Here is a 25,771-nt window from a genome sequence, read left to right on the forward strand (position 1 = left end):
GAGGGGGGGGGGATCTGTCCAATAATTCAACTTTCAGGGTTAAACAACGACTCAGGAGTGATGCCCAAGCAATCTGTCGGTGAGGTCACTAATAGCCCAGCGAATTTAAAGAATTTTTAACATCAGGCCGATGCCAGACAGAGGGGATAAACCCATGCATGGGGATTATTACCCATAAGAATCCGTATAATTCCAATCTTACTCTATTATGCAATAATACACAGGCAGCTGAGGGAGGGATTAGCACAGGCCTGCTCTTCTTAAACCTTATGCTCCCACTTCCTCTTAAAAATGAATGAATTGGGACAGTAGAGTTTTGGTCAGATTTCCTGTTTAGAGTTTAAGGTTACACAGCTGGTTGGTGCCTTTCTCTGTAAAATCTGCTTGTCCTCAATATTTCTCTGGATTTTTTTCTAGTGCTTCGTCCTCCTTGTTCCAAAGATGTCCATGTTTAGCTAATTATCAATTCTACATTGATTGTAATCTGCATGCGAGTGGTTTGTCTGTATCTCTTTGTTGGAGCTGTGATTAGACTTATAGTGACACTTCCGGGTGTATCCCACCTCTAACCCAATGTCCCTTGGGATAGTCCCCAGCTCCACTATGACCCTGAAAGGTGGAATTAGTTGTACTCTGGGTAAAAGTGACTGATTACCATAAGACCAACATCCCCAATCTTTGTGTGTGTGTACGTACACACACACACACACACACACACACACACACACACACACACACACACACACACACACACACACACACACACACACACACACACACACACACACACACACACACACACACACACACACACACACACACACACACACACACACACACACACACACACACACACACACACACACACACACACACACACACACACACACACACACACACACACACACACACACACACACACACACACACACACACACACACACACACACACCTTGTAGTCCGAATGCTGCTGACTTATGTTTGGATAAACTTTTGTTGCATGCAGTTAAAAGATCTGTATGGAGAAAAGAGTAATTTCATTTCCAAAAATTATAAACTGTATACAAAAGATGGACATGGCCACAGTGACATCACTGATTGGTTTAAACTCTGCAGGCCTGAAGCCTCCACACTAGCGCTTTACTTTATTCAAATTCAACCTGAAATCCTATCAGAATACACTCATGTTCCTGTCCTGCGCTCACTGCTATTAAAGCTTGTCTAAAGGTTTTAGATACAGCAGATTTTATTCTGCTCCTCTCTCCCTCTCACTCAGACTCGATCTATAATGTCAACAGCTATAATGCCTTCCAGATTGGTGGCGTTAATAGCAGCAAGCAGCCACTAATCTACTGCAACATGAGAAATAATGGTAAGCACTCATGTAAAGCAGAGAGTGGACAGAGAGGTCACGGACACGAGTGAAGAACACATCAATCACTTCTGTGTCTCTGCTCAGTTTTGTCACGGGTTCACGTTGCAATCACTGAAGGGTGACTGTAATCAAAATTGGTCTGCATCAAGTTCTCTTTCTCTGCCTTTGTAATCAAAGAGTCACTGAGAGCGAGAGACCCAGTGTGATTGACAGCTGATGGAAACAATCTGTAAGAAAATCCAAACCATGTCTTCCGACAGTGTACGAGACATTTGAGAGCTATAGGGAAATGGGACATGTATGACTTGAAGGAGACAGTGTATTTGTACAGCACGTGCAATCAAGATATCCAATCTGGATCTGGAACAATGAATGCAAGCTCTAACGCACACAGGTTGGACCGTTACCGGATCACATGGGGAGATTGATCAGCTTGGACCTGGATTTCAGCTGGGTATAAATGCTGTGCACACATGATCACATCCTTAAGAGAAACTTTACCCAGCAGGTTAAAAAGTCAATCTCCTCTCGATAGCATAAGCTGCCAGGGAACAGGAACAAGCAGCATTAGTAGCTAGCAACTCCATTATCGTGCTGTTCGACAACCATACTTCATGGGGCCAATTTGCTGACACTCTTGGACCCCTTGCCACCTCTCTTTCTAGCACTGTTAGCAACTTAGGTGTTCTCTTTGACAGCTCCTTTAAGTTTGACAAACAATCCTCTGTAGTTAAATCTAGTTTCTACCAATTGCGTCAAATCTCCAAGGCCAAGCACTACATACCGCACAGGGACCTTGAGAAACGAATCCATGCTTTTGTGACCTCTAGATTAGACTACTAATTCCCTTTACTTTGGTCTCCACTCCACACTTCTTCATAGATTGCAGGTTGTCCAGAATGCTGCGGCACGCCTTCTGACCAGAACCGCAAGGTTTGCCTCCATCATGATCTAAGATCATCAGGACAAATATTCTTAGGCTACATTCACACTGCACACGAAAGCGCATCAAATCCGACTTTTTTGACCCTATGCGACCCATATCCAATCATGGTATGACAGTGTGAGCAGCACAAATCCGATATTTTCAAATCCGACCTGGGTCACTTTCGTATGTGGTACTGAATCCGATACATATCTGATGTTTTAGAAAGAGACTGCTGTTTGAACGGTCATGTCGCATTAAAGCCGTCTTTTACATCACTGACACAAGACAGACGCCAATTATCAGCTCCGGAGAAGCGCCCGAGAAGACACTGAACGCTTCCTGGCCATCCAGTGAAACTGTTGGGAAGACAACGTTGGAGAAACGGGAATATTTTATTTGTACTGTATAATCTGCAGATTCTGACAGAAATCTGCAACTATCCTTTGAAGCACTGCTCCTCTCTAAAACAGCAATAAGGATAATTATTAGGCCATATTTAAATAACAAAATAACTTTATAACTTAAAGCAAAATTGGGAAACGTAAAGTCCCAATCAAGTCTTTATATTAAGGGCCATCAGTCAAACAGTACTGTTTGCTCTGGGTCTAAACAGAGCGCGTTGTGTGTGACGTCTTCTTTAGCACATGCGGGCCGCTTTGAGGCTTCACACTAGAGCGTGTTTGCTGTCACATTTTATATGTAGTGTGAACAAGCAGACAAAAAAGAAAACAACTCAGATTTGATCAAAAAATTGGAATTGAGCATTAACACCTGCAGCGTGAACGTAGCCTTAGTGCAGCCTATATCCCGGCTAAAGGCCAGAGGTGACCGTGCTTTTGTCCTGGCAGCCCCGAGCCTCTGGGAAAATCTTCCCTCTGACTCCATCTATTCATTTAAATCTCAGTTAAAAACGTACCTGTTTGACCGAGCGTTTTCAGTTAGTTAGTGCACTTCCCCCTATATTTTACCCTTATGTTACTTATCTTCCTACTAATGTCCCACTGCATAAATACCCCCACCTTATATTTATGTGTTGCAGCTCCTCCAACCTATGGCCGCGGCAGGCTAAACATGAGGACACAGATGACGCGCAACAATATACGCATAAAATACGCTTCTGTACCATTTGCTCCTTTTATTCCACATGCAGCTGTCCAATATACAAATCAGCACATGGGATTAACTATTAAAAAAAATGCACAGACTGCACAAACAAATAACTGCACTAATTACAATGCCAACTTACAACTTGGCCTATGACATCAATTAGTGCACAAATATACATAAACCATCAAGTTACAGTCAAATACATGAAAATAATTCAAGCTGCGTTCAACAGAAAGTTTTGCCTCATGCTCACCCTACCTTTCTGCTCATCAACATCAGGTGCAGTGAACAGGTGAGTGCAACCACATTTATCATCTACCACACCCATGAGACACGCCCCACACCCGTGCACCAATACAGCGAGTCCATTTAAACCAACCCACTTAATCAAAAAAGGAACAACTCATATGGCTCCTACATTATGAATACCCTGTAATTGTATCTTCTAAACCATGCTATAATGTTTTACTTCTTATTCTGTCTGTACCTTTGGGGGGTTTGTTATAGCCTTTTATCTTTTATCTTATGTTTTAACCTTGTTGTGAAGCACTTTGGTGTACCTTTGGTTTTAAATGTGCTATATAAATAAAGTTGTACTGTATTGTATTGTACAGAAAGTGACTTAAAAACAAAAAGCTCGATTACGTGATATCTTTGCTACTAGGTGTCCAGTCTGCATACTCTGTGTATGATGGCATTAAAGTGGTATTGGGCAGGTGGGGGCACCCTAATGTGCATCAGAGCGTGGGGCAAAAACAATCATTTAGAAATAAGATTTTTTTTTTTTAAATTGTATTGTGAGCTCCAGTAGATTTGTTTTCTTTGCATACTGGCTGTGATCCGCAAACATGTGTTGCTGCTGCTCTAAAGTTTACTACTCTTTGTGGATTTAACTAAATTTAGCAAGATATAAGCAGACGGATCAGCTTAAAAAAACATCTGCTACCCTCAATGTAACGCAACACTGACTATTAATCAACCAGAGCCGTAAACTTCACCACAGTACGGTAAGCTCTCAGTCCTCTATACCTTTAGCTTGTACAATTTGGTGATATTTGCTAAGCTGTTTAAAACATTTAAAATCACCTGCCAGTTATAAATGTTACTCTGTTTATGCTCACACTTCTTCTGTAGTGCCAGCCAGAGCCATCAGCTAAATGCTAAAGTTCCACAGCAACAGCTTTATGGACATCTGCATGATGAACGAATCACAGGAAAGGATTCTGATGAGAGTGTAAAGGGGCCATGGGATGTTATTATTTTTCTTAAAATTGTAATAGTAATTCCAAACTGTCATCAGTAAGCAACACAAAAAGAGCACTCTTGGCAGTATTACGTCAAAGCTAACAGATTTTCTTACTCTTTAATTGAAGATGCTGGAGGGTGTTCCTAAATTTTCTGATGCACTTAGAAGAGCAAACGGAAACCTTACGGTTCATATGTTAGTACCAGGTATACATGTGACTGCCCTCATTAAAAATGTTGCAGATGTGCCACACAACCATCAAATTCATTTGAGATTGCTAACATATATTTGTATTTGCTATAAAAAGCCATATAACTATATAAAACTCATGAAAAACTCAAAAACAGCAGTGGATCACATGATTCACTTCACATCTTTGGTGTTCACAGTCAGCTCTCTTCTCTTGACAACACATGCAATTTTGTGTTTGTTGTGATATGGCCGCACTGACATACAGTACAGAAATAACTACGTGCACGCAGCAGTCAAGTTGTGATTAACACATAGATTTTCAGTTTTAATTCAAAAGGGTTCATTAAAATACTTGAAGTATATTTGAATAACCACCTTGTCATTTTGTTTTTTTACAGTTTGGCCCAGAATGAGCAGATGTGTTTGCAGTAAATCTGTAAATCATCTGTAAATCTGGAAACAGTCAAAGTACGAATAGGTCCATTTGAAGTTTGTGTAAAGGTTGTGATCCTAAACCGAGCTCTGCACTCATCCTCTTCTCTCCAGGTTTTACTGGGACATCGTAATGCTCCTGTTGATGATGAGCAATCTTGTCATTTTGCCCTGGGGTATCACCTTCTTCGAAGACCAGAACACCATGCCCTGGATCACCTTCAACGTCTTGTCAGACACACTCTTCCTCATGGATCTGGTTTTCAACTTCCGTACGGGCATTTTGGGAGAGGACAGCCACATCATCCTGGACCCCAAAGAGATCCGCATTCATTACCTCCGCACTTGGTTCCTGGTGGATTTCATCTCCTCCATCCCTGTCGACTACATCTTTCTCATCGTCGACCTCGAATCCCGACACGAGTCATCAGACGTGTACCGTACCGCTCGTGCACTTCGCATTGTGCGTTTCACAAAGATCCTCAGTCTGCTGCGTCTTCTCCGTCTGTCTCGCCTCATCCGATACATCCACCAATGGGAGGAGGTAATGCAAAGGCAGGGAAGCGGGCACGTGCTTAGAACAAAAGAAACAGAAATATTGTAATTTGATCGTCTCTGTGACTTTCTTTCTGACAGATTTTCCACATGACTTATGATCTGGCCAGTGCTGTGGTGCGTATAGTCAACTTGATTGGAATGATGTTGCTGTTGTGTCACTGGGATGGCTGCCTGACATTTATGGTACCTATGCTGCAAGACTTTCCTTCAGACTGCTGGGTATCCAAAAACAATATGGTGGTGAGTAGATGAAGAAAAGAAAGTAAAATTACATATTTAAAGTAGTATGTGAGTATATAGCTACAATTCAGTGTTAGTTGGCATTTTTTTGAAGGAGGCAAAGTAATTTTACTCAGTGGCATACAAACCACAACACAACAAACCAAACCACAAACTTGGCAAAGCCACACCTCCGTCTATGGTCATGACATGCCAACTCACAGTGACATCGTCCACAAAAATCAAAATTGAAATGAGATACTGTTCTCACATTTGGAGATCATCTTAACTGAAACCAGGACCACGCGTCAAACACTGCACCTGCACATACATACTGTGCAAAAGTCATGAGCCACCCCAGCATGGTATGCAGTCAAATCCAGTCTGACACTGGACTTGAAAGATGCATCTGGCCCTTCAGTTAATCTACTGTTCACCGAAGCCTCATCAAAAATGGTCTCAGTGGAAGGGTGGCTGTCAAGATGCCATTCATAAAGAAAGGAAACAGAGAGAAGAGGCTGAGGTACGCCAAATTACACAAGAACTGGACTGAAAATCAAAAGCAACAGGTCTGATGGAGTGATGAATCCAAATTTGAAATGTTACTTCAAATTGTCATCAATATATATTAAGAATGACAGCATCATCATCATCCATTATAAATGTCCATTATTATAAAATGTCCATTATTAAATGTCCATTATAGAGGACATGATGATCCCAAACACATTACCAGTCCAGTAAAAGCACACCTGAATTAAAAAACACCCACGGAACACTATCAGTCACGGATGGGCTTCCCCGGAGCTCGGGACTCAACATCATCGAAGCGGTATGGGATCAGCTTGACAGAGAACAGAACAAAAGGCAGCCAACATCCAAGGAAGATCTTCGAGTGTCCTTCTAGAAGAAATATTCCTGAAGACTCCTTAAACACTACATGTAATTAAACTTGTTTCCAACTGTTTTGCCGTGTTTTAGTCTTAACTTCTGGTTAGGTTTAACAGAGGTATGTGTGTCTCTGGTGTTTTCTCATTTAACACAGTATTCTTTACAAGATACAAAATCTTTACTTGGATGTGAAACGGCTGACAACTGTCTGTATTTTCCCAAAGTTGCAGGCTCATAGATGACCTCATTTCATGCTCTGTCTCACCTCGCCTCATTGTTAACTACCTTTTTCAGAACTCTACATGGCACATCCAGTACTCCTACGCTCTGTTTATGGCCATGAGTCACATGCTGTGCATAGGATATGGTGCTCACCCTCCAGAGGGCATGACCGATGTTTGGCTCACCATGGTCAGCATGGTAGTCGGGGCCACGTGCTACGCCATGTTCCTCGGCCATGCCGCTAACCTGGTCCAGTCCTTGGACGCCTCGCATCGGCAGTATCAAGAGAAGGTAATCATGCACATTTGTGACCTGCAGCTTCAGTTGCTTTGTGGACAATATGTTCCAGGAACCTCACGTGGATGCTAATGTGATTCGGGCTTTGAGCTTTAATATCCCAGCCATGTTTCATATCACAGACTGGCTTACTTGCTCGTACTTTATTCGTACAAACTGTGCCAAATGCCTAGAGAATATGTGTATTATCTAATGGATTTTGCAGCCTTACCATGACCCATTCCAGGGGATTTTCACAAGATAAAGCAGAACAGATGATGGACAAATGGCGGCACCTTTGTTTTGGATAACTGTCTGCCAATGCCCATTACAAATGAGTTTGTAATCCACTTAAAACGGGAGAAACAGCCTGCAAAACAAATGGAATGAATATGTAATTATTGTTCTTGGGGATAATTCGCAAAACACATGCTAGAACATGTGACTAATTGTGTGTTTTCTGCAGAGGTGTGGACTCGAGTCACATGACTTGGACTCGAGTCAGACTCGAGTCATTAATTTTATGACTTTATACTTGACTTGAAAAAATGTTCTAAGACTTGTGACTTGACTTGGACTTTTACACCAATGACTTGGGACTTGAATTGGACTTGAACCGGTTTACTTGAAAAGACTTGATATTTTACCCCAAATATAAAATTTAACATGCATATTATATAGAGATTGAAAATGTGACGTCATTCACGGGTAGAACCGCAAAGGATTCTGGGAACTCGTGGCAAGCGGTACTAGCGCACGCAGGCTTTCAATTAAAATCAGTCACACAGCGATAAAAAGAAACACAAAAATGTCAAGAAGCTGTTGTATTATTAACTGCAATAGCCGGTCGCATGACAGCCACGGGAAGCCGACGGGTAAAGAGATCGGTTGTTATCGGATTACGTCGTTGAAGAGAAATTGTTCAAGCCATGTTTCCAAAGTAACAAAGAGGCGACTGGATTGCAGCCATCCAAAGATCAAATATAACGTCCCAGAACACTCCAGCTCACAGGTTAGTCTGCTCCAAGCATTTACACGAAGGTCAGTCTGCTGTTGTAGTTAATGCGTCATTTTTCTTAACATAATTGGTGATATAGGTTACAAGCAAGTCTGGCGCTGAACAGAAATTGTCGCGCTATGCTCCTTTATTTATTGTGCATAAATAGTGAATTGTCCTGACACAATATTGCGTTTCGCTTCTGTTATTATGGTACATTGACAAAAACACATACTTTTATTCACAGGATAAAACAGGTTTTTTGTATCACTAATTGCCCAGTACGATTACAGCATACAATATTATTGTCACTGCTACATTTCTGTGATGCTACCAGAAATTATTTCCACTACTAATTAATTACCGTTGAGCTCAAAGGTCCTATTAATAAACGGTTAAGGAATGTGTATTTATGACGACGATTTGTGAGACTGGTAAACTTATGATACGTACGATGGTCTTTCGTTCTACACGGTGCATTTCAAGGTCCTGCACCCATCCGTCGGTAAACTGCACCTGGGCTTGTTGCAGTGACCGGAAGTTACTAAACTTCATGAGTGTATGCCCAAGAACCGTATAATTATAAATATGCATATAAATATGCTAAGATGAGATAGCTGACTTCATCTAACTAGCAAATGTTGTCCAGGCTACGTTGGTGATACAGTTTTTTTTTAATGTGTATGATATTTTTGTCATGCGATTTTAAAGCCGGTCCTACAACCGCATCCAAGAATAACATGCAGCTTATCTCAGAACCGTCGGTGAAAATTATTCTTGGAGCTAGGTTTAATTGAGCTGCATTTTAAAGAGGTGCAATTTCACAATTTGTGTATATTTTCTAAGTTCACTATTTTGTATGTGTTGAGAAAAACACAGATTTAAAAATTACATGGTCTAATATTTACATTTAGCATATAACTGCAACATTATTTTTTCGTTTGTTTTTTTTAAAGACTCGAAAGGACTTGAAATTCAAAGTTTCAGACTTGTGACTTGACTCGGACTTTTACACCAGTGACTTGAGACTCGACTCTGACTTGCCTGACATTACTTGAGACTTGACTTGAAACTTGAGGATAAAGACTTGAGACTTACTTGAGACTTGCAAAACAATGACTTGGTCCCACCTCTGGTTTTCTGTTGTTTCCAGTATAAACAAGTGGAGCAGTACATGTCATTTCATAAACTGCCAGCAGACTTAAGACAGAGGATCCACGATTACTATGAGCAGCGATTCCAAGGCAAGATGTTTGATGAGGACAACATCCTCGGAGAGCTCAGTGACCCACTCAAGGAGGTGTGTGACTTTACCTGCTGTTTCTTGCTTCCTCTCTCCAGTTTTTTATTAAGTGTTGAATAAGTTCATCTTTTATGTTAAAAAGGGTCCATGAAAATTTCTTTAAATGTGCCTTTATCAAAGCGACAGTTCAAAACCTAAATATATTTTGTTTATAATGAAATTGGAAAACATCTGATCAGCTGTTCGATATGCTAAGAGCTAGTTAACAATGCTTTTATTCCTGTTTATAGACTAACTGACATATTTTTTTCCACAATAATATGCTATATATCACAATATGGTAAAACATAGACTATTTGATTTGTATGTTGATCTGTAAGCTTCTTCCTCTTGTTTTGGCTTTTGTCTCAGTAGATCATCTGCCTCCATTTCACTCTATCCCAGCATCCTCCTCCTCTGTCACACCAGCCTTCTGCATACCCTCCTTGACTATGTCCATAAATCTTTTATGTCGTCTTCCTCTTTTGCTCCCACCTGGCAGCTTCATCTTTAACATCATGACCAAAATCCTCCTGAGAACTGAGGAAATTTTTTTAATGATTTCCTGCCTCTTTGGAGCTAAAAGAAGCCATCCAAACACATGAGATACCGATGGAAAGCCCAGGATGTCCTCTATTTAGCATTTAGGGTCTTAGTAAGGTAGCTCAAATAAGTCAAAAGATATAGACCATAAACAAATGTCCATTATAGAGGACATAAATTAATAGCCTGGTTCTCATGAGGATATATTCACTATCCCTCCAATCGCCTCCAATCTTTTTGCCAGTTCTACAGTCTCCACATTGTACATCACTCATCCACCTTCACTATCTCTACTCCTTACATATTCACCTTTCCGCCTGCCTCTCTCTCATTCACACACGTATTCTGTCTCACTTCTATTGTCCTTCATTCCTCTTCTCTCCAGAGCATACCCCCACCTCTCTATGCCCCCACCTCTCTATGCTCTCACTTCTCTCAGTGTTATCTGCGAACATCATAGTCCATAGAGACTCCTGTCTGACCTCATCTGTTAATCTGTCCATCACAACTGCAAACAAGAAGGGGCTCAGAACTGATCCCTGATGTAATCCCACCTTGAACCCATCTGTCACTCCTGCTGCATACCTCACCACTGATAGACAGTAAACAATGGTTTTGATACTTGGGTGATGAGTTTACTTTATTTCATAAGAAAAAAAAGAGCTTCACATTCTCAGTTTCAAGCTGAAGAGTTGCTGTCTGAAAACACTGAAAACTTTACAAATGTTTTAAATCTACCAAATCTTTCATAAATGTGACTGTAGTTAAAACCTGGCAGAGATATTTTATGACAACTTCTTGTAGCGTACATTTTCTCCCCCTCACGCAGGAGATTGTCAGCTATAACTGTCGTGGACTCGTAGCCAATATGCCACTGTTTGCCAACACTGACCCTCATTTTGTGACGGTGATCCTGACCAAGCTGCGTTTCGAAGTCTTCCAGCCGGGAGATTTTATTATACGAGAGGGAACGCTGGGTCGGAAAATGTACTTTATCCAGCACGGCACCGTCACCATCATCCCACGTGGTAGTAAGGAGATTAAGCTCAGCGATGGAGCATATTTTGGGGGTAAATCGTGCTTTCTTTTTCCTGTGACTGTATTGCCAAACTTTTTCCATTTTTAGTCTTTATGATAATATAATCAGGTGGTATTTCTTCATATTTATGGTCCAGACATGCAGGTGGTATAGATCCTCTCATTTAACAAGTGGGATGAACTACATATTTAAAATTATGTCTTCCTTGTTTCAGAGATTTGCTTGCTGACACAGGGACGACGCACAGCCAGCGTGAAGGCTGAGACCTACTGCCGTCTTTACTCGTTGAGCGCGGACAGTTTCAACGAGGTCCTGGAGGAGCATCCTCTGATGAGGAGGGCGTTTGAGAGTGTGGCCGTGAACCGACTGGACCGCGTTGCGCGCCGACCGAGTTATCAGCCAGTCCCAGATGAATGACTTCCTCAGCACCATGAGAAAAACATTCCAGCCAGACTCATCGAGCACATTTGTCACATTTAAACTGCACATGACAAAGATATCTTCTATTGAAGCACGCTGATGGACAATCAGATAGCAAGACCTACTTAAACTTTTTAGTACAGCATTACTGCGATGATGTGACAATAGTCTACCTTTAGTGGTTTTATTTTATTATTTGAACTTGAATCAGCTGTAATATGTGCTCATGTTTGTGTTAGAGCTTTGTATATTCTTCGTGTAAAATGACCTGTATAATTTTGAAACTGTATGGACATCAGCGATGATCTTTTGTTTCTCCCGTTCTGATGATATTACATTTTGATTTACATGAGCTTTTTTATTCATGTATTGATGTATTGATTTATTTTTTTACCAACAGTCTGTCTAGATTGGTCTCTTTCCAGCTGTAAATACCTCTTTTAAAGCACATTTTAGTGGCCTGTAGTAGCCACTTTGATTATCTATCAGATCATCCGTCCAGGATATTGACAGCCTGCAGGAGCAGCAGCTGGTGTTACATCATTCAGCTTTCTGTAGCTCTATTTTACATGATCCTTCTCATCTGTAGGTTGCCTGATGTGAAGATTTAATGCTGATGTTCACAGAAGATCAGTTGCAGTTATGTAATATCTCCAGCTGTACACAGACAGGTTTCACAGAGCTCATATAAAGAATAATTTATACCCAGTATTATTTGTTTCCATACTATTTTTGTTTCATTTTTTTCTGGAATATTGTTTATTTATAATGTAAAACTAATGAATGAGAATAAAGTCTCTATAGGTTAACTAGTATGTAACCGTCAGACGATGCTGTTGTATAATATAAGTTCTATTTTTGTAAATATATCAGCTGAACTTTCTCAGTTTTTTTTTTTACTTCACTTTTTTAGTGGGGTTACATACAGGGTCTACATGCAGCATTTTTCACAGCAGAAACCACAGCTGTATCTACACATTAACAATGTAGTTATTAGAAGTTTATTTCTCTTCTGTTTTTGCTTCAAAGAAAGATTTTACAAATTTAAATTGACTGAACGCTGATTTAGATTTAGATTAATACTGTGTACTTTTCTCAGATGCATTTGAAACAACATGATTTTGAAAATTTTCATCTGATGCACACAAAACGGTCATTTTTTGAATTTACAAGTTTAACTGAAATGTCTTTATTTTTTCTTATTTTTCTGATTATTACCTTTATATTGATGATGTCATGTGTATACCAATGTCTGTAACCTTGAAGCATAAATATCAAATATGTATTTTTTCCTATGCACTGTGTTATTTGTGCTTATGTATAAAGAATGTGCAGACACGTTGATCAAAGAAATACTGTTTTACTTAAGAAAACATTTTTGAAGCTCTTTTCCGCAGCTTTGCCAAGAAAATTAAGTCACAGGTCCAGAATGTATCTTATTGTGACTTATCATAATATTCACTCACTATTTCATAAATCTGAGAAGGATTCTTAAAGGTATGCCTTTTATCCTCAGAATACTCTCTGCTCCTTATTTCTGTTCTCTTTCCCTCTCACCCTCCAACCAGTTACAGCAGATGGCTACCCTTCCCTGAACCTGGATATGCCAGAGGTTTCTTCTTGTTTGAAGGGAGTTTTCCCTCCTCACAGTCGCAAAGTGCTGCTCACAGGGGATTGCCTGATCATTGGGGTTTGAAGGGTCTCTACATTACAATATAAATCTCATTCAGGTAACTTTTGCTTTGACCTGATGCTATCTATAGATTTTAAATGAAATCTCATCAGAACTATGAGATATAAAGTCATGGCCTTGTTTTTCATAACAGTAAAGTCCATTCTCACAATGATATGATGAACATTCTCATTAATGTGAAACACTAAGTAATTATCCATAATTATGGTGGTATGAGCATGTTCTGATTGTGTATTACAAGATCCTGTTATTATAAATAAGATGTTTTGGTATTTCCTATATACTTTGTGGCTTCATAATACTACAGTACCATATTGCTACATTGTTTAACAAACAATAAGTAATTATTATGATAAATAGTATCATATATATAACGATATTTAATAAACTGCCATGATTATAAATGCTAATGAACTATAATAACTTGAAAACATATAATAAATTTAAGGTTACCATAGTTTTTATAATAAAATAAGATATGCTTTATTATCCCAAAAGGTGTAAAACATCCAAAATAACAGAATATCTGTAATGACAAGATTAGCTCAATAAAAATTATCATATGGTAAAAACTGAAAGAGAGAGAGAGATTATAAATATAATAAATTAATTAACAATAATGTAAACAAATTATATAAATAAATAAAATAGAACAGTTCATTTTATAAAACCCTTAATATCTCAACATAGGTTAAATAAAGGTTACATAAATTAAATAGATTATGTAAAAAGCAGAATATAGTAAAAGTAGCTTTATAAAGTAAAACTGTTAAAATCCAACAGTATAAAATGTTTTTTTTTTCTCCAAATGTAGGAAAACAAGCACGCTCGGTAAATATAAGACCATATTACAGCTGGTTATTTTGAGAGGGTTTAAAATGCAATATAAAAGCCTAATTTGTGAACAATGAACATAAAATAAAATACGTGCATAACCTCGTAGTTCTCTGGCATTATGTGAGTGTGTTTTAAATAACCCTCCGCATTATGTATCCGGGCCGTGCGCTCTGCTTCCTGTCTCGCTTTATTTCATAAACTCGGGACGCAGAGAGAAGGTAAAGAGGATTGACTGTCTGCTGCCTTACCTCAGCACGTTTGTGCTTGATTTGAGTTCAGTTTTTTTTTAACGCATATTTACTTTTTTTAAAAAATGTAATATCTGCACGTTGCACAGTGAAACCGGTGTTTTTATTCTGACATTACAAGGTTAACCGCTAGCCAGTTTAGCTTGGCGCTAGGCTAGCGGTGGCTATCTGAGTATGGAGGTCAGCGGTGTGTACTCCTGTCATCACACTGAAGCAAGGCAGACCTGATCAGTTTTGTCCAGTAATCACTCGCCATTTTAGCGACCGTATGAGATAAAATAGCCCAGCTGCAGGATTAGGTTTGATAACATGGCTGGCAGTCGCCTTCACCTTCGTTACTTAACTCGGTTAGCTCTGACATAACATCACAAAAGAGTTAGCACTGGACCACCGTAAGAAATACATCATGCTAAAACTGACAGCTAATCTAAATGTATGGTGTTGAAATGAAATGTTAGCTCTCGTTTCGGTGCTCTGTGTTTGAAATGTATTTTCTAAAACTCAGGCTGAGGTGTTTTTAGTCCGATTTGTTTTTAGCTGAGAGGGCCATTAGATAGCAAATTATGATGATCAGAAGATAGTGTTATGACGTTGTTGATGCAGTGACACTGATATGTCAGTAAATATTGTGTGTGTGTGATCTGTGACAGAAAGGGAAACTCATTGTTTTTTACATTTACAGCAGCGTATTTCACAAACTAGTACAGACAGCTTTACTCTGCTCAGCATGGACTGGTAGTAGACTGGAAGTTCAAGTGCCTTGTCCGCCTTTTTGGACACACTCACACTTCGATTTCTTTATTGGGGGAGACTCAGGCTTCAATATCTTGCTCAGAGTTACTTCGGTATGCAGACTGGAGTACCTCTACCCCCTGAGCCACAACTCTCCTCATTATGTCCACTCACTGTGTAAAATATGGATATAGGCATCGTCACATCAGCTCTTGGTTTTGGTTTCTTCAGTGTCACAGCAGGTTAAACAGCACCTCTCTGTGCCTGTGCAGCTGCTTTCTTTTATTAGTGTTTGAAAATGAAATGATTCAGGCTCAGTCTTGTTTTTTTTATTTTTTCATGCAGAAAGGATGCTGTCCTTTTCTCGAGCTGTGGTGAGCGGGGTGGCCCGTGCCCCAGCTGCTATCAGTCAGGGTGGCGTGACTTCTATCACACGATACAACAGCACAGCACAGGTATGACCCATGTTGTTAAAACCAGTATAAAACAAATTAAATCCTTACAACTGTAGTAACAGTTTGGTTTTTTTCTCTGCTTTTCTGGCAGAGTGCTCCTAAGAAAACTAAATTTGGACCGCTGGCAGATCAGGACAGAATCTTCACCAACCTTTATGGCCGACATGAATGGAGGTAACACCCCTGTGTTGTTCTCTTGTGAATTTGATGCAAGGTGAGAGGTTTAACAAACAAAAACACAGTTGTGACCTTCTCATATTTGTGCCACAGGCTGAATGGGGCTTTGAAGCGTGGCGACTGGTACAAAACTAAGGAGATTCTTTTGAAGGGAGTCGACTGGATTCTCAATGAGATCAAAGTTTCTGGCCTGCGTGGGAGAGGTGGAGCTGGCTTCCCTACTGGCATGAAGTGGAGCTTCATGAACAAGCCCAGTGATGGCCGGTCAGTGAGGACACAGATAGCATTTTGCAATTTTAGTGCTAAGTTGTAACATTTTTACAAAAATGTAACTACATTTGGAGCAATAATAAACACATAAGTGCTTTTTTTTTTTTTTTTAGCAAATACAAGCACTTACAACACTAATTTTTAAAAAGGAATGCTTCTGGCGTTCTTATAGATCAATCAGTTTGATGTTTATCATAGTTTTCATAAAATAGAATAAAATTAAATTAAAATTATCTTTGTGCAAGATAAACTCCGCTACTTTGACAGTAATGTTTATTACACCGACTTGTTTCTGTTTTCGTATGTTAGCCCAAAGTATCTGGTGGTGAATGCAGATGAGGGAGAACCGGGCACCTGTAAGGACAGGGAGATCATGAGGAATGACCCACACAAGCTGGTCGAAGGCTGCCTGATCGCTGGGAGGGCCATGGGAGCCCGTGCTGCTTACATCTACATCAGAGGAGAGTTCTACAATGAGTCCTCCAACCTGCAGGTAGAGATGGATAGAGACAACTGAGATCAAGTCTTTAAAATTATCATACACCTCACTATCATCTTCAGTTTATGGAGAAAATGTTGGTCGGACGTAACTAATTTTCAGCTAAGTCAAAAAGCCAGTCACAATCTTTTTCCAGACCTCCTGCTTGTCAGGCTTAAACATGTAATAAATAAACCTTTTGATCTGCTTTCATGAAAGCCACCTGTGTGCTAGCTAGTCTTCCCTGGATCCATAAATTTGGCTGATTAATATAAACTTTCTCCAGGCAGACAGGAGCTATCCTGTCTGCTTCTAGCAATGACTCCCGTACATTTCATTCTGAAGCTTTATGGATTACTTTCCTTTCCAGATTTAAAATATTAATATAACGTGTGAAATTTGATTTTTTTTTTAAAGGGCTTATAGTATAATATTATTATAACCCATTATTATTTATTATACTGCCCTTCAGCCATATTTAAAGTAATTAAATTAGTCTTATTTTTCAAGGCCTGGGAAGGGGAAAGTAAGTGTTTATTTGTTTGTTGTTTAAATGTTATATTGGATACTGATAATAAGCTGCATACTTTCAGATCATATTAAAGTTGGTAATGTGACTAAATTAAAAAAAAAAAATCAGCTGTACAACTAATGTCTTTTAGTTGGAGGTGATTCAGACACAAAAGTAGCTGCACCTGCATCCAACTCAATTTCATACAGATTAAGCCTCATATTCTCTCTGCTGGCTCTTAGGTGGCCATCAATGAAGCCTACGCTGCTGGGCTAATTGGAAAGAACGCCTGTGGCTCTGGTTATGACTTTGATGTGTTTGTGATGCGTGGTGCCGGAGCCTACATCTGTGGAGAGGAGACCGCTCTTATCGAGTCCTTGGAAGGAAAGCAGGGGAAGCCCCGTCTGAAGCCCCCCTTCCCTGCAGATGTCGGTGAGTTCCTGTCTACAGAGACGGGGTTAGAATAAAAAAGTTTCTGTATTAATTACATTTTCATCACTGCTGCTTCTTCTGCTGGGCCCTCATTATTCTTGCTCAAATAAAAGCACGTCTCAAATATCAACACCACTCCCTCTAATGTGTTTGAAGGTGTGTTTGGATGCCCAACAACTGTCGCCAACGTGGAGACTGTAGCTGTGGCGCCCACCATCTGTCGTCGTGGAGGCTCGTGGTTTGTCTCCTTTGGCAGGGAGAGAAACTCGGGCACAAAGCTGTTCAACATCTCTGGGCATGTCAACCATCCCTGCACAGTAGAAGAGGAGATGTCTGTTCCTCTGAAAGAGCTCATTGAGAGACACGCAGGTACATAATGCACTAAAAATGTAAAAATCACATCATTTTTGCCTGATAGGATTAAAAAAGAAAAAGAAAAAAAAAGGAGGTAGTGGAAGTCTTCCTGCGTGAAGGGGGTCACGGACTGAAAAGATTAAGACAGCTTAGCTTAAGCACAGCCTTAAGTGCTTCTTCTTTTTCCTTTTTTTAACTCAATTGGAACAAACATCTGTCTGGTAGGTGGGGTGCGTGGTGGCTGGGATAACCTGCTGGCTGTAATTCCCGGTGGGTCCTCAACACCCCTCATCCCCAAGAACGTGTGTGAAGATGTGCTGATGGACTTTGATGGCCTTATTCAGGCACAGACTGGGCTGGGCACTGCTGCTCTCATCGTCATGGACAAATCGGTAAATATGTCAGCTCTATAGTATATTTAGCTCAATAAGCAATGCAGAATACTGCTGTTAAACGAGTGGATGGGTTTTACTTTTGCAGACTGACATTATTAGAGCCATCGCCCGTCTGATTGAATTCTACAAGCATGAGAGTTGTGGCCAGTGCACACCGTGCAGAGAGGGTAAATGCCACTTCAGTTCAGTTCTGCACACCTTAATATTTCTCCACCACCTTCATTAAATTAAAACGTGTGAGTTTTTTCTTGTTGTGTTTTTCTGCAGGAGTGGACTGGATGAATAAGATGATGTGGCGTTTTGCGAGTGGTGATGCACGTTCAGCAGAGATAGACATGATTTGGGAGATCAGCAAGCAGATCGAGGGGCACAGTATCTGTGCACTGGGCGACGGTGCGGCGTGGCCTGTGCAGGTAAATGCATGTCTTCATGGAACTATTAATGGGAAACTCAATACTTCAAAATGCATTAGGTACACTTACTGTGTGTGACGTGTAACTAATGCAGGGACGATAATGTTACAGATTGAAGAATACAGCATTACACTCATAGGTGTTTTTAAAGCCTCACCCATGTGTAGAAACCCCATGGCGACCAGAGGTTGCCAAGGGGTTTGCATTGCACTCTTCACAATTGATTAGCGAGTAGCTTGATTACATGTTGTATTATTTGTAAAGCTCCCTGTTTGTTTTCTGCCTCAAGTTCAGCAGGATAACTGACCAAAACCCCTCTCTTCTCTCATCTGTGTTCCCAGGGATTGATCAGGCACTTCAGGCCTGTCATGGAAAGCCGAATTGCTGAATTCCAGCAGCAGAAGCAGGCAAGGGTTTGAACGGCTTCTTCGAGTCCTTGATCTAATTTTCCTTCGCCCAGAACCCTGTGCTTGTCTTTCACAGATTATTTAAAGAAAAGAGAACGTGCCGTCTTATTAACTCTTCATCAAGCGTTGCATTGATGTGTCTGCCTTGTGAAACAATATTACCAATAAAGTTCTATGATACTTTAATAAAGACTTATTCTTTTTCTTGTGGTTCTTTTTTCTTGTTTTCAATCTCTTGTGTTTTTACTTGTAGGAAAAAAAGATCTTATTAATTACAATAATCAGCTGAAGTCTAAATTATTATTATTATCCATTTTTATTTTTACTAAGTCTGTTATTTAAACAGTCCAAGAGTTCTATTTACATGCAGTAAAAGTATTTGAACCCAGTTTTTTTTTAGTTCAGTGTGAACAAGAGGTACAGCTAACATTTTAATATATTTTAGGATCAGTAGTCTCAGGTTTAAATATGTATAATTTTCAATTATCGATTCTCTTAATTGCAGCCTGGTGCTGCGTTGTGATTGGTTGATTGGTTAAATCATTTGAACGCCATAAACCTGGTGCACTGCAAGGATGCCACGATTCCTGTTCGTTTTCATTCTATTCAACATCATTACGGATGTATGTTGAAACTATCTTTTAAAGTGTATAATAATGATAGTAATTAATAATAAAACACCTTCTGTAAATAGGCGGAGAAACCAACATTTGAGAAAAAGGTGTTCACAATCTCGCGATAGCGGACGGTCTCGTGTCACGTGACTTTGGCACGTTTCGCTCTGCTGCTTCGTTTCGCCCAGTGGATGCTTTGAACGGTAAAAAGGCGTTTTTAAATTGTTTATGAACCTCTGCTTGCTCATTAAATGCATGTTTAAAGTGAAAAAGCGCAGCGTCACAGTAGGCGGAAGGCTACAAAATAAAAATATAGTGCGGGTTGAATATACCAGCGGAGTCATGTCGCTTTTAGTTGCAGCTCAGCATCCCTCACCTCCATCCTTCTGTTAAATAGTTAGCTCAGGCCTAACGTGAGCTGCTTTTATTTATACTAGCCGATTTGAATTATGTATGATCCCCCTCCTCCCTGAAACATCCTGTTAACTCGGGGGGGGGGGGGGGGGGGTCTTGTTTGTTTTCTTTTTTATTATTATTATTTATTGCAGTTTCTTCTAACTGGTTGAGGTTTGCAGTTCTGAGTCACATGTCTCTCATGTTGCAGCTTTACGCGGCTGGGTGCTGTGTGAAAGCATGGAAATGATGAAGATCGAGCAGGTGGTTGTCGGAAACGACATGAGGTCCACCTCTGCGGAGATGAAGCCTGAGCCACTGGTCGCCCCCTGTAAGATGACATTTTACATTAATGTGACTCCTCTTTCTAACCGCCACAGACACAGCAACATTATCAGCTTACATGTTTTGATGATAAGTCCACCCTTACTGAACAACTCTTCTCACTGTGACGCAGACCAGCATGAGAGTCTGCAGTGCTTCCAGTGCTTTATCACCTTCTGTAACTCCAAAGCTAAAGAGAGACACATGAGGAAGAGTCATCGGGACCAGTACAAGCAGCAACTGCAGCAGGTGGGAAAAACAGGCTAAATACGCCCAGCAGTTCATGCATGATGTGTAATGTTTTACTCTCCAGGATTATTTATTAATCTTTGAATTTGTTACGTATTAATAAAAATAATCATTTTGGTATGGAAAACAAGAAGCAGCAAGTCTGAACATAGACTGTAGATAAATGATGGAAAATGTGTTCAGGTACGAAAAGTGAAGCCTTGATCATACTGCATCCATGAGTCCACTGAGGTCCGACAGAAGTGTATTTCATCATCACACGGGGAGCATGACAATCCATGTCAATATCAGCATGCCTCCCTGTTTTTGTGATCATGTGATCGTTGTGAGATTTACCTTACAATGCAAAAACTACTGCACGTCTGCAATGGATTATAATTAAGGCTTGAAGCTAAAGCAAAAGTGCCTCAAACCTGCACTCTTTTCAGTGGCCAGCAGGGGGAGATTCTTCTGATTACAGAAAGATTATATAGAGGTCCAATAGAGAAAGCAGCTGTACTTCTCACACGATTTGTGGCTTTAGTAACTGCATTTCTCCTGAGTTTAAGTTCTCAATAGCTAGTTTACAAGATAATGTTCACGCTGTAAACTATGGTTCTTCTAAGAGTTAGAAATTAAATGCAAACAGGGTAGGCTTCAGGTCAACTCTTCTGTACCCTATGAATGTGTAGTGTCACTTGGCTTCACAACAAGGCTACATACCACCCTCTGCTCAAAGTCATATGCAAGAGGATTACATCTTTTATATACAGTCTATGTATTTAAAAAGCTGGAACTGTGAAATTGTGACAATATATGTTTGAATGATGAAGAACAACCCACACTGTTTTCTTGATGATTGCCCAGTAATCCAGAAAGTTGATTCTGTTCATCATCACAGTGACTTCTTCAGGCTCAGCTGACTGCAGGTTTTCCCAACTTTATAAACAGTTTGGTTGCATAACGACTGAAAGTAGCACCACTGACTAATAATGAACCATGAGCTCAGTTTCATGATCGTTAATATGCAAATGAGGGACATTTGAAAGTCAATGTGTGCCATGAACCAGCCCATACAGACAAACAAACGAAGTAATATAGTGAAAGTGTTTATGTGCCGAGAGGATCGCTGTTGAGGAAACCGAACAACCCTCTGGCTAAGTCAGGGGTGTCAAACTCAAATACACAGTGGGCCAAAATTCAAAACTGGAACAAAGTCGCGGGCTAACATTAATATTTATTGAAAAAAAAATCTTCCTCCAGATATAAGAATGAATCTTTTCTTATGGACTCAAATAAGTTTTGCTGGAAAACTGAATATGGAACAAGCACAGCTTAATACTAAACAATATATATATTAGCTGTATAATACCAGTAGGCCAGCTCTAATAGTAATTCGGCATGGCTTCGCGGGCCAAATGTAATTAGGCTGCGGGCCAAATTTGGCCCGCGGGCCAGAGTTTGACACCTATGGGCTAAGTGGATGGCACAGCACAGCAGACCTACGAGAGAGTCCAGACCAAGAATATGCAGCATGTTTACAACTACAGGCCGGTGGCCACTTTTCCACTGATGAAGATGTATACGTGTGGTTTGAGCAAGGAGTGCAATTATGTTAGAAGAGAACAGCCATCTCTGAACCAAAGAGGGGGCCTTGCAGTACATCTTTCATCATATTACAGTGCTGTGATTAGCACTCGTGGTCAACAGTGGTCATAGAAATTTCAGTATTAGCAGTCTTGAAACTGGTGTTAGTCAGTGGTCCAAGTTTCAATCATTGTGCAACTGTGATGAGGTGAAACATTACATCAAGTTGTACAAAATCAACTTTCTGGAAATTCACATTGTTGCTGATTAAATTTCTTACTGTGAATATTTACAGAATGAATACAAACAAACAAACATATATTTCTTCTGATTTTTCAGAGTAACACTGTCTTCACATGCTACAAATGTGAAAAGTTCTTCTCCTCTTCCGAGGAGCTCAGCAAGCATCAGGCCACCCACAGCACAGAGGAGAAGGCCTTTGTCTGCTCTTACTGCCAGAAAAGCTTCTTTACCTTCACCGAGGTGAGGACATGGCAGGCATTTTAAAGCTTCTTTTCTGTGCTGGAGGCTTCCAGTGTACCATTTCTTACTGTTTAATATTTTGCAGCTGAACCAACACAGACGTCACGAGTGTAAAGAACGGCGGTGTCCCTGCAGGGACTGTGGTGCTTCCTTCCCCAGCCCGTCACGACTTCGCAGCCATCGCATTGCGGTGCACCCCCAGCCCCCAGAACAAGCCGATGACCTGAACACCTTCCAGTGCTGCAAATGTCATCAGAGTTTCCAGACGGAGGAAGAGCTCCTGCAGCACCAGGAGAAATTTGCCAGGGAAATAAACTGTGACGCTAAGCTGCAAGGCAAAAAACGCGGGCGTAAACCCAAGCATGCAGCTCAAGGAGCGACTGGTGACAGCAAGAGGATAAAACAAGAGGGAGCAGATAACCACGAAGAATACAGTGACCCTCCAACAGACGGCTGCTCCTCCTCCGAGCTCCAGATTCCCTGTCCCGAAGCAGACTGCGATCTCATATTTCCTTCTGTCTTAGCCCTGCGGGCACACAAGCAAGTCGGGCACAACCCACATGCGTGCATACAGTGTGACGAGAGCTTTGCTCAACGCGAGCAGCTCAGCGCACACAAGGCTACGGCTCACAACTCTAGATACACCTGCCTCACCTGTGCAAAGAGCTTTACAAGAGAAAGCAGCCTAAAGGCTCATGAGAGCACCCACACCGAGCGAGAGGAGGGAGCAGAAAATACATAATATAAAGGGAAGAGACTGCAACTCGTCATTACGTGTTTAGATTAAATGATGGTCAAAATGAAGACTGCACAGACCTGTACAGACCAGGTAGTACTCTAACTACATGATCACCTTGGCCTTTTCTTCTTACTAATCCTTCCAGTGTAAGCTATCCTGGAAAGCCATACCAGGGTTTGCACTGTGAGGAAGCAGGATGGTTTGGAGGCAGAAGGCAGAGACATACCAGACAGTCAACTGGGAAACTTTAGTTCGTGTCCACTCACTTTAATCTCATCACAGCTTTGTTAGGTTTACCCCGCAGCTACTACTGCTTTAGCGTGAGTAAAACTGCACTTTTATAATGTTAAAGACGTGCTAGAAATCTCGTTTTTCTGTGTTTTTAGTGGGTTGACTTGATCTAAAACTAAAGGTGGCGACACCAGCACATGTGCACTTACTCACACGGCCACCAGAGGTCAGTTATCTTGAACTGTAACTATATAATTCACTTATTTTATCATTTTCTGATGGAGGATTGTGTCTGTTGTTTTATGTTCTACAGACTATCCTTAAGAGCTTGAAAAGAAGGTAGCTGGACTTCTTTAATTTTGTCCATAATTCTGTCCATATTACCTCCACATTACCTGTAACGTATTTTATTCACTGTAGACCAACAAGTTATTTCTTACAAGTGCAGTGAATGTTTTGTATTTAGCTGAAGTCAGACACTGTAAGTCCCAAACATGATACAATCTTAAATACTACAGTACAGCAGTATATAGGGTTCTCTGTCAAGAGACAGTCAGCCTCAAGGTTTCATTTCTTTTCTTTTTTTTCTTTGTTTTTCAGAAGTTGTTGCATTAAACTGTACTCAAATTCCTGTGCTGTCTTTGTCCTTTTTATATTATTATATTTACTTAAATATTTATGATGTGGAAAACACTTCAGTTTGAATAAGTCTGAAAGTAAGTAATTTATGAAGAATCATTTTAATTGTTTTGAGGTGTTTTGGATCAAATTCTTATCTCTTTAAATCTCTACATCTAGTTGAACTCTCACCTTTTATACAGACTAGAATAGACTTTATTTATTATTTTTTTATTAAGTGTACTACTAATAATGTGTGGATACTATCCCCCAAATACTTGATTGTACTTTAGAACAACTACTTGACCTAATGTGTGATCAGAATGTCCCTCTGGTCCATGTTTAGATGATGGCATCACACAGCAGCAATGCCCAGTTGGCACTAAGGGCCTCAAGGTGTGGTCTTCTGTTGCTGTAGCCAATTTGCTACGACATTTCATGTGTTGTGCATTCAGAAGTGCTCTTCTGCATTCTTTGGTTGTAATTGGTGGTTATTTGAGTTACTATTGCCTTCCTATTAGCTTATCCTTCATCAGTTCCACAAAATGGACATGATTGTTTGGGAAAATGCTAGCAGATCAGCAGTTTCTGAAATACTGAAATAAAGCAGCCAGCCTGACACCAACAACCATTCCACATTCAAAATCACTTTCTTCCTCTTTGTGATTCTCGCTTTGAACTTCAGCAGGTCGTCAGATATTTGTGTGGAAGAGCAGTTGAAGTGGGAAAGGTATATGACTAAGTGGCTGTGTTTGGATAATTTTACACCACTACATTATTCAGTTAACTATATTCTGCAGTGTCTCAGATTTCAGTACTCACTACGTGGTTCCCCAGTTACAACAGTGATAGGGGCAATTCTGCTAGATCAGTGTTGTTAGGTTTTATATCATTTTACTGATGATATTTACTTAATGATGATACTTTTGAGTGCCAGACTGACTTATACTGACTTCCTTTTCATGTAAGGTATGAATATTTTACTGAGTAAATGGCCAGAGTACTGCATGAACTCTGCAGCTTTAAAATCAAAGTGAATAGATATCTGTACTTATTTGACATTTTAGAGAACTGAAACAACAACTTTGCTGTTTTAAATTATCTTAAAAGCTGACAAATACTCTCCCTTACTTGCATGCATACACACACACACACACACACACATACAGAGTTATTTAGGACAGAAAACACAACTTTAACTTATTAAGGTTAATATTTGGCTATTTGTGTTTCCCAGAAGAAAGAAACCAATCTCTAATAGTTGTCAATACATGACAGACCAGAGGACTATGACGACTGCTGGAAACATACCTTCTAAATTTTAACTTGATGTTTTATTGGTTCTAAATAGTTTTTATTTAATAACAAAATTAGAAATGAAATACTTAAGACGTATTTTAGATGCTTTAAGAAAAAAAGAAAACA

The 25,771-nt window shown here is 40.1% G+C and overlaps 4 protein-coding genes across 7 annotated transcripts in view; 3 read left to right on the forward strand and 1 right to left on the reverse strand.

The window, feature by feature from the left end:
- The window catches only part of ecm1a (extracellular matrix protein 1a), a 19,432-nt gene extending 15,744 nt beyond the window's left edge, over positions 1–3,688 (reverse strand). Inside the window, exon 1 of the mRNA XM_026157380.2 lies at positions 3,669–3,688. The gene's annotated coding sequence lies outside the window, so the exon portion shown is untranslated. The remainder of the gene's footprint in view (positions 1–3,668) is intronic.
- Positions 1–13,069, forward strand: part of hcn3 (hyperpolarization activated cyclic nucleotide-gated potassium channel 3) — a 14,425-nt gene extending 1,356 nt beyond the window's left edge. Inside the window, exons 2-7 of the mRNA XM_026157325.2 lie at positions 5,395–5,824; positions 5,917–6,078; positions 7,243–7,461; positions 9,597–9,743; positions 11,098–11,338; positions 11,522–13,069. Of these exons, the coding sequence (XP_026013110.1) occupies positions 5,395–5,824; positions 5,917–6,078; positions 7,243–7,461; positions 9,597–9,743; positions 11,098–11,338; positions 11,522–11,724 (1,402 nt within the window). The 3' untranslated portion in view covers positions 11,725–13,069. The remainder of the gene's footprint in view (positions 1–5,394; positions 5,825–5,916; positions 6,079–7,242; positions 7,462–9,596; positions 9,744–11,097; positions 11,339–11,521) is intronic.
- A 1,269-nt stretch (positions 13,070–14,338) lies between these two features.
- ndufv1 (NADH:ubiquinone oxidoreductase core subunit V1) lies at positions 14,339–19,319 on the forward strand. 4 transcript variants are annotated; one of them, XM_026157346.2, is made up of 11 exons: positions 14,339–14,475; positions 15,583–15,692; positions 15,784–15,866; positions 15,963–16,133; positions 16,449–16,632; positions 17,371–17,560; positions 17,717–17,929; positions 18,140–18,306; positions 18,395–18,476; positions 18,577–18,722; positions 19,064–19,319. In XM_026157346.2, the coding sequence occupies exons 2-11, from the start codon at positions 15,588–15,590 to the stop codon at positions 19,139–19,141; spliced, it is 1,419 nt and encodes a 472-aa protein (XP_026013131.1). In that variant the 5' UTR covers positions 14,339–14,475; positions 15,583–15,587; the 3' UTR covers positions 19,142–19,319. The 4 variants fall into 4 exon arrangements, with proteins under 4 accessions (XP_026013131.1, XP_026013132.1, XP_080151899.1 ...); XM_026157347.2 differs by having other exon boundaries at positions 14,421–14,530; XM_080295773.1 differs by lacking the exon at positions 14,339–14,475 and adding an exon at positions 14,586–14,897.
- Positions 19,320–19,786: 467 nt separating this feature from the next.
- Positions 19,787–24,359, forward strand: LOC113015348 (uncharacterized). Its single transcript, XM_080295774.1, has 5 exons — positions 19,787–19,946; positions 20,348–20,467; positions 20,594–20,709; positions 22,615–22,758; positions 22,844–24,359. The coding sequence occupies exons 2-5, from the start codon at positions 20,377–20,379 to the stop codon at positions 23,498–23,500; spliced, it is 1,008 nt and encodes a 335-aa protein (XP_080151900.1). The 5' UTR covers positions 19,787–19,946; positions 20,348–20,376; the 3' UTR covers positions 23,501–24,359.
- Positions 24,360–25,771: the final 1,412 nt, after the last annotated feature.

This window comes from Astatotilapia calliptera, chromosome 22 (genome assembly GCF_964374335.1).
Source record: "Astatotilapia calliptera chromosome 22, fAstCal68.1, whole genome shotgun sequence".
Taxonomy (NCBI): domain Eukaryota; kingdom Metazoa; phylum Chordata; class Actinopteri; order Cichliformes; family Cichlidae; genus Astatotilapia; species Astatotilapia calliptera.